The sequence below is a fragment of the Myodes glareolus genome, chromosome 16, assembly GCF_982192425.1.
Source record: "Myodes glareolus chromosome 16, mMyoGla1.1, whole genome shotgun sequence".
Lineage (NCBI taxonomy): Eukaryota > Metazoa > Chordata > Mammalia > Rodentia > Cricetidae > Myodes > Myodes glareolus.
This window is the reverse complement of record NC_142041.1, coordinates 68,636,731-68,654,130: the sequence shown is the minus strand read 5'-3', so window position 1 is coordinate 68,654,130 and position 17,400 is coordinate 68,636,731. Positions and strand designations below refer to the sequence as shown.

The 17,400-nt window shown below is 48.5% G+C and overlaps 1 protein-coding gene across 1 annotated transcript in view; it reads left to right on the top strand.

The window, feature by feature from the left end:
• Znf704 (zinc finger protein 704) overlaps positions 1–17,400 on the top strand; it is a 189,363-nt gene that overhangs the window by 150,257 nt on the left and 21,706 nt on the right. Inside the window, exon 5 of the mRNA XM_085677385.2 lies at positions 12,125–12,225. Within this exon, the coding sequence (XP_085533511.2) occupies positions 12,125–12,225 (101 nt within the window). The remainder of the gene's footprint in view (positions 1–12,124; positions 12,226–17,400) is intronic.

The following is a 17,400-nucleotide window of genomic DNA, read 5'->3' as shown; positions in this document are numbered from 1 at the left end:
TTGGTCCAGCACCCTTGCTGCCTCCCTCAGCATCACTCGGAACGTGCCGGAATAGGGCCACTGTGACTCAGAGAAGAGGATCCTTCCTGGAGAAAGTGTCCTGAAAAGTCGGGTCTATGTAAGGGCGCTCCACGAGACCCTGGGACTCATTTGATGAGTCAGAGAGCTGGAGCTTGGAGCCATGGCAGCTGATATGATTGACAGCTGTCTGGAGCTGAACTCTTGGTTAGCCTGCCATTCCCCAGGTATCTGAGTGAGCAGTCCTGATTCATCAGTGTGGACAGTGTGTGACAAGAGTTCATCGAACAGGGACTCCAGTGCTTTCAGACTGCATTAGTGGCCACCTTTCACAGCTACATTTATAATGTGGTGTGGAACCAAAAGTCCTGTTCTCACCCTATGGTGAGACTGCATAAGGCTGACTCAGATCTACACACTTCCGCAAATTAGCAAACAGCTGAGTCACAGAAGGAAAAGAGGAGGAAGCCCTATCACAAAGTGGGCAAAATGTCATCGTGCAAACGTGGACCGGAGTTCAGATCTTCAGAACTAACTAACGTGAAGATCCATAATTTCCGTGGTCCGACAGCAAGTGGGATAATTCGCCAGAACCTCAAAGGCCAGCTTCTCCGCTGTAGACAGCGGTAAACAAGAGACCCTGGTGTCTAAACATGATGGGAGGCAGGGACTGACACCAGGTTGTCCTCTGACCTCCACCATGGCATGCACACACCCATCCACATGCAAATAAATAACATTCATTTGAAGGGCATAGGCTTCCTTCACAGAATGCCAGGTGGTAGACTGATGGGTCCTTAGAACTGCTTATTCTTGGTGTTTGCTTCCTCCGGGCTCAGCCTTCCCCAGAAATGAGGGAACTGATAGTCGCTAATGTTTTACTGCCTTGGCCTTTGTACTCAAGATTATTTTGATTAGTAAAAAATAGCAAGAAAACAGGACACCTACTATCCATCTTTTTGTTTACTGGGTGAACTGGTATTCATTGAGCATCACCAGGCAAAATGCTGGACAGCCTGGAGGCAGGGAACAGCTGCTTCGTTGAAAGGTGGAGAGCTGGGTGCAGAGGTTGATGCATGAAAAGGCTAGACTCTTGGAGAGACAAAAGCAGTTCAGATGCTGCAGGATGCAAGCGCTGTCATTCAGGTCTTTTACATTTCAAACCGTGTTTCAAAAGGTCTCTGCAGAATTAATTTAACTTCTTGCAATGCCACTTTTTCTGTCACATACCCCTTCTTTCTGAACCAAATGGCTAGGTAGAATGGTTTCTGCAAAAAAAGTACTGTTCTGTCATCAACCAAGTGGTGACCTTAAAATATAGATCAGCATTTACACAAAGCATCCAGGGAGTGGGCTCCAGAAATGTACCCCCCTGGGCCTCAAGGTGCACCTTGGCCCTGCCCCATGAGAACCTGGCAGAGTGCCTCAGCTGTGTGTGTGGCAGACAGTACCCTGTCCCAGTTAAAAGACAAACTGCCTTCCTCTTCTTCTTTTCTTCTTCTTCCTCTTCCTCTTTCTCTTCTTCTTCTTCCTCTTCCTCCTCCTCCTTTTCTTCTTCTTCTTTTTCTTCTCCTTCTCCTCTTATTCCTCCTCCTCTTCCTCTTCTTCCTCCTCTTCTTTCTCATCCTCCTCTTCCTCCTCCTTCTCTTCCTCCTCCTCCTCCTCTTCCTCTTCCTCTTCCTCCTCTCTCCTTTCCCTTCACTCCCTTTATCTCATTAAACCAACTGACTTCAGCATGGGCTCTCACCTGCTGTTGTTTGGACCCACCTGCTGCCAAGATCCCTCTCATGAAGATCATTACAGGAACTCCAATGCAAGATGTGTGCATTCATAGCCAAGCTCAGCAATACCTCTGAGACAGTGGGAAAAGGAACGTTCCAAAGCATATCTGTGCACAGCCAGAAGGTGTGGTGAGGATGAAGAGTCGGCTCTGTGATTCAGTCACCTGTCTGCCTGCGGGGTCCAGATATCTGCAGTCATTAGTGCTGAGAACTGACTACCAAGTGTCAGAGTTGCCAAACTGAAGAGTAATTAATTTGCCTAAGCACATCTGTTCTTGTTGGTGGAGTTCATGTTATTTTGGTGTTCAATCTTTTAGATTCTTAGTATGCATTTGAACTCTCGGTCTTTGCAGTGGTCACATATCTAGTGGAGGTTGTTTGAGAAATTTTTAGACAAGATCCTTCCAACATGGGAGTTTTGACTCATGAGTAGGCTGTGACTCAACCTAATGAGAGATGAACAACGCTCTTTACCTAACAAGACAAGAGAGAATGTGCTAAATGAGGGTCAGCATTGACCTCTCGGGTTTCCATTTCCGCTGTGTACTTACATGTGATGCTGTGGAGGGCATTTTATACTCTAGCTTGTTATTACAAAAGTTTGGAAGCACCTGCTCCTCATGATGCATAGTAAACCCAGGTGCCGTGATCCAGCCTTAGCGACGCTGCTCTGAGAACCTAAGGAAGCCATTTTGTGTCCCATCACCTGCTGAGTAGTAAAGTTGGTCATGCCTGTCGCACCTGGAAGAACAGTTGTGAAGTTGCTGAAGGTGACGGAACATGGAGCTGTTTTAACAGACCTTGTGTGAGCTGCCAGCCCAGCAGGAAAAGCCTTCCCTGCACTCGGGATTATTAATCTTTCTGACCTCCTGCAGCGCTCGCTGATAACTCTTGTGGATCCGTTTACGTAGAGAAGTTCAAAGTGTGAGTTGCATTGCATAGGCAAGACAAGTGTTGTGCCTTAATGAGAAGTATTTTCTGATAACCGCTGTATTTACATGTTTAGTCAGAGTTAAATGCAGCCTTTCATTTAATCATCCCCCAAGTCAGCGTTACTCCCAGGTTGCAGGAGCAGCTCATTTTGAGTTGTGTGTGCTGCCCAGCGTTGTGTTGCTTATATTCTGGCGTAAGGACGGTGAGCTTAGCAGAAATAGTAAAGGCACTGCTCTTGTGGCAGAATGAGCTGGAGGATCTACTGATCCCTCGCAGCCCACAGAGAGTGGCATGTGGGTAGCGTAGTCAGCCGTCCCTGGACCAACGCTCCATGGCCAGGTGGAAGGGAAACACTGAAAGTGCAGAGGAAACTGTGAGCAGAGAAGAACTCAGGCCCTTTTCCTACGGAGCATCCCTTCTTCAGCCACAGCAGCGAAACTGAGAGGCCCCAGGTTGTCCCTGCTCTGAAAGTCAGCTGGCCAGCTTTGTGAGTGGTTGCCTTCTAGCAGACTTTCCCTCTGGTTTCAGGTAGACTGGGGCTCTGAGAAGGTTGCAGTTCCTGTCATGACCACAAGGTGATGCAATGCCCTAAGGTATGGGCACTCTGATAGTCTCAGGAGAAAACCATTTCTATCGAAGGCTAAGAATTAATTCCTGGAAAGCCCAAAGTGCCAGTAAGTAAGGAAAATGTCAGATTCCTGGTTGCCTTAGATCAAGAGCCTGGACATCCTCTGAAGTTGGGGTGTCGCCTCTGGAGGTCCCATGTCAATGAGACGTGCAAAGACGGAAGAACAATCAGTGCAGCCACTAGTACTGTGCTGTGGTTTCACCCTTGGATATCGGGGGCTGGGGGAGCAGCGTAAGCGGCTCAGGGTTACTGAGGCCCTCAATCGCCCAGTGAACTCGGGTTGACATGAGAACACTTTAGCAGCTCAGTGAGGGTAGCTCTGGCCGGAACTGGAAGTGCACCAAGAAACCTGACGCAGGACCCTCAGCAACACCTCAGCGACACTTAGAGACTCTGGCTTCTGTCCATTTCATTTACTTCGTGGGTGTGGTGACTCTGGACATCTTACTGGGTGCAGGGAGAAGCTCTGTGCCAACACGGGCGCCCAGGCAGCACGTGTTGCACGGATCGCCAGGATTAGCCCTGCTGATTAGCCCAGGAGAGGACCCAGTGCACATAAGCGATGTGGGCTAACGGGATGCTGGACTGGCCGGCCATGTGGCCTATAGAGAGGCCCTCAGACATCATCCACTGTCGTCCTGACCTTTCCACATGCAAGAACCATTCGACCTCACCTCCGAGGGAACAGGCAACCTCAGGATGACATTGACTTCTAGAATCCATAGGTAAAGAAAATACATGACGAGGAACCTACTTATTAGCGGAAATATCTTAAATTCATATTTAGTAAGTATAGATTTCACAAAATAACATGAGCTCGCCTTTAATATACAGTTCTGTGACTTTTACTGCTGTTTTTCCCCAAGTTACCACCACTCCTACTGACCAGCGCCAACACTCCCGTGCCCTCGGGCAGCCCGCTTCCCACTGCCCTGGGCAGGCCAGCATCGGTGTGTTTCTGCTGCTGCATTTCCGTGCTGCGGTGTGGCCATGAGCACTGAAGGAGACACGCAGTGGCAGTGCGCAGACAGAGTTCCGGGTTCTGGCAACAGGAACGCACACTCATTGCCAGTGGAAATGCAAAATGGCGTAACTACTTTGAAAAACAGTTTGGCAGTTTCTTACAAAGTTAAATATATGCTAACCATATGACCCAGCAACTCTACTGTTACATATGTATTTACCTAAGAGATTAGAAAACACATGTCCACAAAAAAACTTACAGACAAGTGTTCATTGCAGTTTTCTTCATTATCACCCCAAAGCGGAAACAACGCAAAGTCCGCCAGCAGGCGCGTGGAAAAGGAAATGGTGTCGTATTCGTACAGCGGAGCACCACACTATCCAAAAAGAGGAAGAGCTGCCAGTGCCCAGGACAGTGGGCTGGTGTCAGTCTTCACGCCATGGGGAAAGAAGCGGACGAATACATTCCGTGTACACTTACAGAGATCTTGGCTGTGGTTGTCTTTAAGACAGTCTCACTTCAAGACCAAGCTAGTCTCGACCTCATGTAGCCAAGGATGACCTGACAGACTGAGTGGTAGATTACAGGTGTGCACCATTGTGCCCATTATACATGCTTTACACATGCTAAGCAGACACCACCAACAAACCATGCATGTGGGTGGGGCTTACCCAATGTTTGAATTCATTCATTACTTTGAGTTCATTTCATATACCTACTAATTTCATTTAGTCTGCTCACTTTACAAATAAAGGAGGGACCCATAAGCATACGCGCACATGTGTAAGGCTACTTCCTCAATTAATAATATAGCTGGGGGCCTTTAAGGGCTTATTTCTTTAGCTTTGGCTCTTGCTAAGGATCTCAGTGGCCCTTCTGACCCTGAAGAAGCCCTAGAGACAAGTTGAGAAGGATGTGTGGTGTGAAAGCCCTGATCCACAATTCAGAAATTTAGACAAAGTGTCCTTCCTCCACCCCAGTATACACACACATACCCACATACTTGTATATACTCCACAATCCCCATATTGAATAATATACGTTCCTGGGAGTCTCCGGTGCTCAGAAAAGCCAGTGTGATACTGCCTAGGCTATGGTGCTACGGTGGTAGTGTTCATGAAGATCCAGACTGTTGCTTTAATCCAGTGTATTCCTAAGCATGTCATATTATACTTCAAATTCCAGCATGTTCCTAGCCCTGGGACTGAAAGCTACCTCTGGCAACTATCCTGTCAGTCCTGGGTATCAGTCTAGATTTATCAGGAAAATAGAAGGAGACTCCATATAGCCCAGGTCTGAAACCATTTTAAAAGAAGGTTGTGGCCAGGTGTAATGGCACATGCCTTTAATCCCAGCATGGAGGCAGGGGCAGAGGGTGATGCTGCAGAGGCAAATAGATTTCTGTGAGTTTGAGGGTGCGGGGGCAGGGGCTGCAGGGCAAATGGATCTTTGAGTTTGAGGGCACTGAAAGCGGGGGGGGGCATGGCAGAGGCAGATGGATCTCTGTGAGTTTGAGGCCAGTATGGTCTAGACATAGTGAGTTCCAGGACAGCCAGAGCTACATAGCAAAACCCTGTCTTGGGGTCAAAAATCGAATTTGTGGGTCAGGAGTGGTGACACAGACCTCTGTAGTCCCAGTATTCAGGAGCCTAAGGCAGGAGGATCGCAAGTTCAAGGCCATCCTGGGCTACACAGCAAAATACAAAAGATAGATGATAGATAGATAGATAGATAGATAGATAGATAGATAGATAGATAGATAGATAGATAGATAGAAAGAAAGAAGATAGATGGATGGGTAGGTAGGTAGGTAGGTAGATAGATAACTGACTGAGAGCTGAGGTCAAAGGTTGACAGTTGCCAAGGCCATTAGTCTTCCAGCTAGCTGCGTAGGTAAAGAATCTCTAGAATTTCTCTACAACCAACAGCACCAACTGAGTAGTCAGAAGAGCTTGCCGGAAATGTCCACACATCTTACGTAGAACATTTTTAAAATTCTGAGTTTGCAGTGGTCTGGAGTGCCTGGCCATCGGGAGTCTTTGTAACATTAGATTAGGCAAGGAGATGGCAGCTCCAGCTCCCGAGCATCCTTCTGCCGCCCCCCCCCCCCAGGCCGGCAGCTGCTCTTCGTGAAGAGGGCCTTTTGTGAGAGTTCAGCTCAGCTGACAGCGACTTTGATGCTCAGCAAAAGTGCTTTCCACTGGGGGTGAGTTTTCAGCTGTTGCCCTGTGCTTTTGCAGGCAGCACATCTGTTGGAGCCCGGAGGAGAGGCCAAGGTTGAGCACAGATGGGCCGTTCACACTTGGCCGCCATGGCTTGGCCAGCAGCTTTGCTTGGTTTGGCTTCCTCCAGACCGCTTGGACCGTGTGGCAATTTGGGCGTTGTTTATTTAGCTATTTTTTTCGGCTCTCCTCCTGTGGCTTGCTTTTGCTCCAGCATAACAGCAAGTAGTCTGTTTGTGGACAGAGGGTTGGTTTCAGCTGGGTCCAGCGAGGGGACCCTGAAAAGAATTAAACTACCATAAGTGGCTTTGGCTTTGAGGGGAGCACACCCTCGCCTGTGTAGAGCAAAGCCAGCTGCTCAGGTCCATTGAAGCTGAGATAATCCTTCCAACACGTTTGTTTTTATCTTTATTTAGGTAACAGCATTAGTCAAGTCAGGCTTTTGTTTGGTTGGTTTTGTTTTGTCCTGACTGGTCTGGAGCTCTCAGTGTAGCCCATCCTGGCCTCAAACTCAGAGACACAGACAGCTCTCTCTGCCTTCTGAGTGCTGAGATTAAAGGTGTGTGACAGGACACTAGACAAGGAGTAAGTAAAAGTTAAAATTCAGTAAATAATTAATATAAATAATTTAAAGTTAAAAAATAGGTAGCTATGGATCTCACTGTAGTCTGCCTAATGCACTAAGGTGCCTGGGACTCAGCAGTACGGGAAACAGGCAAACATAACAACAAACACTAAAAATAGAATAAATGTTTTAAATTTAGAAATTAACATAAAAATTATCTTTCCCAGTTTTTTGTTTGTTTGTGTGGTTGGTTGGTTTTCAAAGACAGAGCCTCTGCATAGCCCCGGCAGTTCTGGAACTCCCTGTGTAGACTAAGCTAACCTCCTGAATCCTGGGCTTAAAGGCCCAGTATTATTTTTAATTTGCAACCTTTAATTTGTTATTTTATACAAAACATACAGGTAACTAAAAACACTATTACTCCTCCTCTCCCTGAAACCACTATCCATGTTCTTTGCTGGCCTGTGGTTCTGGCAGAACGTCCATGGCACACTCCTGCCCTTAGAGCTGGGGCTGCGGAATTGAACGAGGATGGTGGGACAACCCAGGATCTAATCAGGCAAGCCCCCCCCACTACCACCACAGCATGAAGAACCAAACAACCAGCGCGATTACCAGAACCTAGGAAAAACCACAACTCTGGAATTCCAGCTGGAGGAGTGATCCCCTGGCAGAAATGGCAACTTCAGAAGAGAAATGTAACCACTCACAGCTGTGAGTGGGGAATCAGGGTTTTCTCCTGCCCCTGCGTCCTCCCATTGACCACATCCAACCTGAAACCCTGTGGTTCTGGTGCTGAATGGCCTTTGGGGTCAAGCCGGGCAGTGGGAATTCCCTGAGGAGCTGCTGAGACAGCTCAGTGGGCGAAGGCGGCCGCCCACCCTGCTCAGTCCCACAAGTAAATAAGATGTAATTTGAAAAGCAAAAAGTACAGGGCTGGAGAGTGACTGCAGTTAGAGCTCACTCTGCTCTTGGGGAGGAGCCTGGGTTCTGTTCCAAGACCCTGAACCAGGCAGCTCACACCTGCTGTGACTGCAGCTGCAGGAGATGCAGTGCGTGCTTCCGACCTCACTGGGCACCTGCACACCATCGAGCACACACAGGCAAGCAAGCCCGCGTGCATGAATAAAAACAAATTCTTTTCTAGAGGAACTTAAAGAATGAAAAGTAGATTATAGCTTCATTTTTAGTATACTCGGTATATATGGATCGTGACAACTTCCTGTCTGCTGCTGTGTATACTCGGTGTTCATGGATGGTGTCAGCTGCCTGTCTGCTGCTGTGTATACTCGGTGTTCATGGATGGTGTCAGCTGCCTGTCTGCTGCTGTGTATACTCGGTGTACATGGATGGTGTCAGCTGCCTGTCTGCTGCTGTGTATACTCGGTGTACATGGATGGTGTCAGCTGCCTGTCTGCTGCTGTGTATACTCGGTGTACATGGATGGTGTCAGCTGCCTGTCTGCTGCTGTGTATACTCGGTGTACACGGATGGTGTCAGCTGCCTGTCTGCTGCTGTGTATACTCGGTGTACATGGATGGTGTCAGCTGCCTGTCTGCTGCTGTGTATACTCGGTGTACACGGATGGTGTCAGCTGCCTGTCTGCTGCTGTGTATACTCGGTGTACATGGATGGTGTCAGCTGCCTGTCTGCTGCTGTGATAAAATACCATGGCTAAGGCAGTTCATGGAAGAAAGAGTTTATTTGAGCTTCTGGCTCCAGAGAGTCATGATACTGAAGCAAAGGCAGGATCAAGAAGCTGGGAGTTTACATCTTAAACCACAAGAATAAAGCAGAGAGAGCACACTTGGAATGGCACCAGGCTTTGAAGTCTCAGAACCCTTCCCCAGTGACATACTTCCTCCAGCAAAGCGCGTCTCCTGAACCTACCTAGCAGCTCTATCAACTGGGACCGAGTATCCAAACATCTGAGCCTGTGGAGGACATTTTCATTCTTACCACCACAGGGATTAATTTAATCCCCATTCCAACTTTAAGATTAACCTAAAGATTAGTATACTGAATACCTTTTTGCATGTGTATTATAGTTGGAATGGGAAGCCTCTCACCCTCTACTTGACAGTTCCCCAAGAAGCTCATGCCTTGACGGCTTGGTCTGAGCTAGATCCCGTCACTCAGAAGCTTTTGTCTTTTTCCCTCCTTTTCCTTCCTTTTTTATGAGCTAATAATGCTGCTCAAGTTTGCATGGACGTGGAGCCTTTCCCTCCGCAGCAGCCACCAGCTGTCGGTGGCTTCTCTGCCAGAGCTGGGGACCACTCGTGGTGGAGTGTTGGCTGCTCTGACTTGTGCGGGTCTTGTACAGCAACGACAACAGCTCTGACTTCATGGGTGCAGTTGTCTCATCATGTCTAGAAGACATTGTTTTGCTGTGGTCCTCGCCAGTCTCTGGCTCTTGCAGTCTTTCCCCTCCTGCTTCAGAGACGATCCCTGACTGGCATGGGGTAGGGTGTGATATAGATGCCCCATGTTGGACTGAGTGCCACAGACACTTCTCTGGACTTTGACCCATTGTCAGTTTCTACACTGACTGCCATACTGCACAAGTAAACTCCCTGAGGTCTGAGAGCTGCTCTCATCTATATGTATAGAATATGAACTTGGAAGGCAGACAGTTTTCAAATCCAATGCTTTAATACACTATAATTCAAAGATAAAGTAATTTGATACATGCTGAGGAACGAGAATAGGAAATTTTTGTTTTACATGATTAAACCATTTATATTTCTATGACATCAGAAAACTTTGCATACAGTAAACACGCAATTCATAACATAGTAATCTGAAATAAGGTGTTAGGTATGTCTATTGGCGTTGGGAGGAATGACGGCTATGCCGTGCGGAGGATGTGTTGAGAACAAAGCCCACACAGGAGTTAGGTAATACAGCAACACCAGAATCTTTGTGCATTTGATATTGAATTAATTTGGTCATCATGTGTTCAGAAACTATGTACTGGGCTGAAAAGGTGCTCAGTTGGTGAAATGCTTGAGAAGACTTTAGCTCGAACCCCCAGATGGAACTAAAGGTGTAAGAGCTAGGCTCAGTGGCTCGCATTGTATCCCCAGTGCTGCGGAGGTGAATACAGGCAGTTCCTGGTGCTCGCTGGCCAGCTGCTTGGAAAGTTCTAAGTTAGTGAGAGACCTTGCATCGAAAGATAAGGTGGGTGATGCCTGAGTTGTCTCCTGGCCTCTACACGCGTGTCTCCATATGCACACACTCATGTCCCCACACACAGTAAATCTATGCACACAAAAAAAACCTTCTTGCTATTGATAAACTATCCCAAATTGAGTTTTTCTGCATGTTGCATGACTGACACAAAGAGCTACAAATTAATCTGAGTGTTTTAATTGTACTGAGACTGCGTCTCCAGCAGTAAGCATGACTCTGCAGGTAAGGACACTTGGCCACCCGCCTGAGGACATGCATTTGACTCCCAGGACCTTCAGGGTAAAAGGAGAAAGCTAACTGACCGCTGACCTCCATATGTACAGCGTGGCTTATATCCTCTGTCTTAGTCACTGTTCTACCGCTGTGAAGAGATACTGTGGCCTCACAACTCTTACAAGAGAAGGCATTTGATTGGGGCTGGCTTACAGTTTCAGAGGTTATTCCATGATCATCATGGCAGGAGCATGGCAGCATGCAGGCGGGCATGGTGTTGAAGAGGTGGCTGAGAATCCTACATCTTGACCCATAGGCGGAGAAGACAAGGCCTGGTGTGGGCTTCTGAAACCTCAGATCCCACTCTCAGCAACACACTTTCTCTAAGAAGCCCACACCTCCCAAGTCTTCCCTGGTGACTAAGCATTCAAATAGATGATGCTATGGGAGCCGTTATCATTCAAACCACCGTACCTTCATAAACATGCACGCATACATATGCATATATAAACTAAATAAGACTTCATTCCAGGGGACCTGGGGAATGTAGTCGTCTTAAGGTTTCTATTGCTGTGAAGAGACACCATGACCATGGCAACTCTTATAAAGGACAACATTTCATTGGAGCTGGCTTGCAGTCCAGAGGTTTAGTCCATTATCATCACGGTGGGAGCATGGCAGCATGCAGGAAGATGTAGCACTGGAGACGGGGCTGAGAGTTCTGCATCTAGGTCAGCAGGCAGCAGGAAGAGAGACTGAGACACTGTCCTGGCTTGAACCTCTGCAACATCAAAGCCCACCCACAGCGACACCTCTCCTTCCACAAGGCCACACCTTCCTTAGTGCCAGTCCCTTGTGTCTGCAGGACTGTTTCCACTAGAGCTGCCGCAGGGGGGCAGTGGCAGGGCACTTGCCTAGCATGTGCAAGCACCTGAGTCCCGCCCCAAGCACTGCAAAAATTTAAAAATGCAGTTCAGGACGCGTGGTGATAATACTTCCTTGGCATGTGCTGTAGTGAGTGGTTGCCTCTGAGTGAGTCAGCTGGTTCCTGCCCATGATGTCACTAAGGCACCATGGTCATCTATAAGGGGCTCCATTACTATTCCTGTTTTGTATTCAAAAGCACTGTGGTTGACAGGACAAGTCCACATGGTGGCTCAGTCACTGTACTGGGAGTTCTTGAAAATGCTAAGCCCTTATTGAAGAACGCTGTGTGATTGTGTGCTGGGGTGAAGGCTGGCTTCTGGAGCAGATTCCAGCTCTGCTCCTTGGTTCACTGCAACTCTCTGTAACATGGAGACCCCTAGTAACATCCATCTTGGGGAATTAAATGCATTACCCTACTAAGCATTTAGTCAATATTAGCCACTGCTAGGGTGGCCCCAATGCCCATGGGGGCCTCTGGGAATGTGATTAAAACAAGCAGCAAAGCCTGGTCCCCAGGAAGAAATGGAAGGAGTCGGAGCTTCTAAAGCTCGTCACCAGCCGCTCGTCAAGAACATGGCGCGCTGTTAAGTTCCTAATGAAGGGGAAATGGTCAGGGGTGACAAGAGGGTGACTCTGGACGGTTTGCGTGCATTGTGACATTGTTTCCTCCCCTTTCTGTAGAACTCCATGAAGGTGATGTTCAAATGCCTTTGGAAAAACTGTGGCAAGGTGCTGAACACAGCAGCAGGCATCCAGAAGCACATCCGGGCCATCCACCTTGGGTAAGGTAGCCCACTCCTCCCCTTGGAGCTGGGGTAGCCTCGCAGCACGACCCCAGCAGCTCAGCTCTCAGACAGTGTGCACTGCACTGTGCCTCAGGCTCCTGATCCCTAGCCACTCAGTCCCCTCCCTAATCTCTTTCCTGGGTCATTGACTCAGGTCCTCACTCGGATGCTTAGGCCCACTAAAAATGAGTACTCAAGTCTGTTATCTCTGGGGTCAAAGACAGGCTGTGCAAAGACACAGAGTATAAAGTTCCTCCCCTGGGCGGTGAGCACACTTCCGAGAGTCCTTGAGCCCCTGGTGTCTGTAAGATGAAATGTCCAAGCGTTCATTATTTTTGCAGTGTATGGTGTTCCTGACTTAGAACCTCAAAAGCTACTGTCTCTTTAAGAGAGTTTCAGAATGAACCACTCCCCACCCCCAAAGGCAAAAGGGAAAAAGTCATCACACCTTCAACGATAAAGCCAGATGTGGTCAGACTCAGTCTGTTGCCCAGATGAGCCTGTTTTCTTCATAAGAACCTTCCTACAGACAGACACAGCTGAGGTTAGGAGCCCACAGCTAGGCCTACAGCCATCGGCCCTGGGGTTAACCGGCCATGCTTTCATCCTGGCTCTGTCTTGTCCAAGTATCTGGGCTTTAGAAGGGATGCCCCATGACCATAGTTGTCACCAATGTACAAAAGGCTAATGTCAGCATCTGAGTACGCTTGAGTGCTCAACACAGAAGGAAGGGTTCTTGTATCAAACAAAACGAATGTGGAGAAATAAGAGTCACCTTAGCCAGAAGGGAGCACACGCAGGAAGTGTGTGCTGTGTGAAAAGTAGGTGGACAGTAAGAGTTCCGCGGTTGCTGCAGCCCGCGGCCCCATCGGTGGCTGTGAAGAACAGCACGAAACTGGCTCCCTAAGTCTTCAGACAGATGTTTGGGACACACCAAAGCTTTGTAAAGCAGATGCTCATAAGGTCACCACGCATCAGGAATATAGCCAAGTGAGCCCAGGCTGTGTTACCCTAGCTGAAGGCTCTGCCTGCATGTTCAGGAAATGTCCCAGTACTGCAGTGCCCCCCTCCCCTACCCCCTGCAGCCCTGCACTGTCTGCCCTCAGATCTCACTGCTTAGACTGGCAGAAATAGCTCAGAGCAATAGAACAGCTCGGGAATAGAACAGGCACTCATCCCTTGTCTCCCCTCTGGGGTCCTCAGTGGCATGCCTGGCAGAAAGCCAAGCCCTACCTGGCTGATATGGCGCAGACACGTCCCCAGATGCCAGCAGAGAACTTGCCAACAAGCCCTGCTAAGCAGCCACATGTGCTCCGTGAATATGTATTTAGAGACTGAGAGAGCATGCACAGTTTGCATTCCTAGAGGGGGCAGCGTTCCTGGGTCAACCACTTGTTGACTTCCTTAGGACCCCTTTAACCAGCATACTCTTAATCACCGTAAATTGTAGTTCACCGTCGAGTCATTGCCCAGGAAAGGACCTCCTGAAGGTTATAGGACCTCAAGCCCCCAGCTTGTGCTTTCTCAGACTGTGAGGAACCCAGGCTTTCCCCTTACTCCTCGAGCCCAGTTGTGCCTCTGTTGGATACTGGGCGTGTTAGTAAGCAGTGGCCGGGGAGGCATGTCAGCCCCACCCAAAACCAACAGGTCCTGCATCTGGTGAAAGTTCAGACACGCCACGCAGACTTAAGTGCATGGTTTTCTTCTCTCTGTTTCTCAGCCTCTCCTCAGCCCCCAGTCTTCAGAGGCTGATCCTCTTCTGTCCCCCTGGAAAATTCATGATTTCCCTCAGGTCTGAGTGTCTATTAGTAGCACTTGGCAGCCAGCCTCAGCTCAGCCTGCCTGTGACTGGAAAGGAAGCAGGGACAGGAATGGAACAGGCACTCAGCCCTTGTCCCCCTCTCTGGAGTCCTCAGTGGCATGCCTGTCAGAAAGCCAAGCCCCACCTGACCTGATATGGCGCAGTGATATGTCCCCAGGTGCCAGCGCTCTGAGACATAGAGGAAATGGAGCGAGGCTGTGAGAAGCCACTGATTTGGCCAAGCCAAAGGCTGGAGGAGAACACTTTATTTTAGGTCTATACAGGGATGACTCAGGGGGAAACAAGTTTTCAGTTAGCCAGCTCTGCCATGCTGCCACTGGTGCCCGTGGACTGAGCGATGTCCCTCGCTCTGGCTGCTGCCACGAGTGCCCGTGAACTGAGGGATGCCCTTTGCTCTCAGCCATTCCAGAGAGTCAGGTTCTGGGGACTTAGTTCTTGGGAAATTTGCAAGGCTGGTAAATATTGAGTCATAACAGTTACTTAACTCAAAACGTTCTGTGAGAAAGCACAATTTTCTTCCATGTAGAGAAGTTTAAAGGCCCTGGGTAATAGTCTCCTAGTGGGCCTGGTGAGGGAGGCTTTGGAGCTTAGTTAAGGCCCTGGATAATAGTCTTGTGGGCAGGCCAGGGAGGCGTTAGATCTTAGTTCCTGTGCTTATTTACCAAACACTCAGCAGCGCTTCCGCCTCAGGTAGAGTAACAAGCTCTCTACAGTTTCTCCGTCGTAAACAAAGACGTGTTCTTGTAATCGCATGTTATAAATTAAGACACAAGGCAAGGCATGAGACCATGTTGGACTGCCAGAATCACACTGAATCCTCACAGTCTGAGCCTGAAAAATCCAGTTCCAGAAAGTATGGTCTTAGCCACCATGCCACAGCAGCCTGTGCATCACTCACTTGTGCTGGATTCGGTAGGTGCCTACGCAGTGCCACATGTGCGGGTTGTTTGTAGAGTGGTGCAGAGATCAGCAAAAGACAGCCCTGGGGAATTATAGTCATAGTGAGGAGACAAAGGCTTTCCGAGCCCACAAACAGGGCTGGAGAGATGGCTCAGTGAGGGGTGTTCTGAATAAGTACTGACGCCGGGAAATCAAGGTCCCCTCTTGGGGTCTAAGTTTCATTATTAGAATAATTTAAAACACACTCACTGGAAGCTTGAGGACAGTGTCATTAGAGTTTAAAAGAGCCCAGGACAGGCAAGTTGTGAATCTCAGCAGCTGCCTAGAGAAAGAATGGAGAAGGATTAGAAAACAGAAACCTGTCATTTGAGTTAAATTGGCATAGAGGACAGCCACCTCTCCTCACCTCTCTGCACCTCTCTGTGGGTGCAGGCAGCCACATAGGGAGGAGGGGGCTCTAGAGGAAGTGTGAGTCTGTACCAGAGAGAGCATACTTAGTTTCTACATCTAATGAATGAGACAGGGAAAAGTCAGGATTCGGAAAGGTGGTCAGACCCAGCAGACCTTGGCTTGTAAGGACTGAGCTCCCAAGTAGGAATTCTGGGAAGGAAAGGTACAGTGTTTCATAAGAAGGCTGCATGTGGTAGTGCATGCTTTGAACTCCAGAACTCAGGAGGCAGAGGCAAGCAGATCTCTATGAGTTTGAGGCCAGCCTGGTCTACATCGTGCATTCCAGGACAGCTGAGGCTATGTAAATATGTAAAGAGGCCCTATTTCTGGGAAAAAAAAAAAAAAGGAAGGGGAAAGAAGAGAAAGGAAGGAAAATCTTCAAAGGAATAATTATTCCATTTATGTCCTAAACGTGGCTCAAGGAAGTGAACCTTCCTTGTTTGGGGTGATTGTACCTTCCTAGGGGGTGGTTCCTGATTGACCAGCCTGACTTGGACTAGGTTCGCTCTAGTCGTCAGTCTGGGTGCAGACTGAGGGTTTCATTCTCTTGACCAGAGGAATTACTTTTCATACTCCTTTGTCAGTGAGGCCTGAGTTTGAATCTCAGCACACAGATACACACAAAACCCAAAAAAATAAAAAAAAAGTTGCCAAAATACAGCAAGGCATTAACTCAAAGGACAAATTTACTTTGAAGGAAATATACAAGGCTAACAGGTGAGCCCTGAGCCCCAACTTTAAGATGCATCTAGACTGTGGTTTCTCATCCCTCATTCCTCACCCCTGCTGATGCGCTTCAAGATTACAGATGGCAGCATCCACCTCCAGGCCTTTTCTCCTGTCCTTTCCCAACTTTTTCAACTTTCAGACAAAAACTATGGTGGTCTGTTAAAAATAATGTCCATTTCCTAAAATTCCTAGGGGTTTTGGTAACCTCCAGAATAAACTCCAGATACCAGAGCCATCACTGAGGCCACAGCGGCCCCACCTGAGCCTGCTTCCGCCTCCCTTTCAGAGTCCCAGCCCTGCTGTGTTAGTTGCTTTTCCGTCACTGTGAGGAGGCTCTGTGCCCAAAGCAGTTCACAGAAGGAAGCAGCTCTTAGCTTACAGCTCCAGAGGGCTAGAGTCCGAAATGCAGAAGAAGGCATGGAGTAGGAGCCAAGGAGCGGGAAGCAGAGAGAGCAGCAGGCAGTGGATGGCCTCTCAACCCTCCAGGCCTCTTCTGGTGATAGACTTCTCCCACACTTCCTAAAAGTTATATCACCTTCCACATAGCACCTCCAGCTGGGGAGCAGCTCTTTCCAATACATGAGCTTGTGGGAGATGTTTCTTAGTGAAGGCTCTGGGCTTCCTCCACAGGTGTCTGCTTACCTGAGCAGCCTATGTAAAGCTCAGTACCCCCCAACCACTAATCTTAATTAAGGACTCTCAAGTATTGCTTTATCTTTTTTACTGGGACTTAGCAAAGCCTCTTATTAAATGTCTGTGTGTTAGGGATTTCTTGTCTACCTCTAGACTATAGAAGCTCCATCAAGCCTGGCGGTGGTGGCGCCCTCCTTTAATCGCAGCACCCACTCAGGAGGCAGAGACAGGCAGCACTCTGAGTTGGAGGCCAGCCTGGTCTACACACAGAGTTAGTTCCAGGACAGCCAAGGCTACACAGAGAAACTCTGTCTCGAAAAACCAAAACCAAACAAAACAAAAATAAAAATTTCCATCAAAGCAGAGTCTGTGTTTTGTTCCTGTTAGGAGGTGGGCTGTTTTATATGTAATATATTCAAATAAATGATTCTCAGACAAGTAAATGGATGGATAGGCAGGAATGTGAATGACAGTGGATGGATAGATAGGTAGGTGGATGAACAGTGGACAGATCGGTGGATGGATGAGTGGGTGGGTGGATGAGTGGGTGGGTGGATGGGTGGGTGGGTGGGTGGGTGGGTGGGTGGATGAGTGGGTGGGTGGATGAGTGGGTGGGTGGATGGATGGGTGGGTGAGTG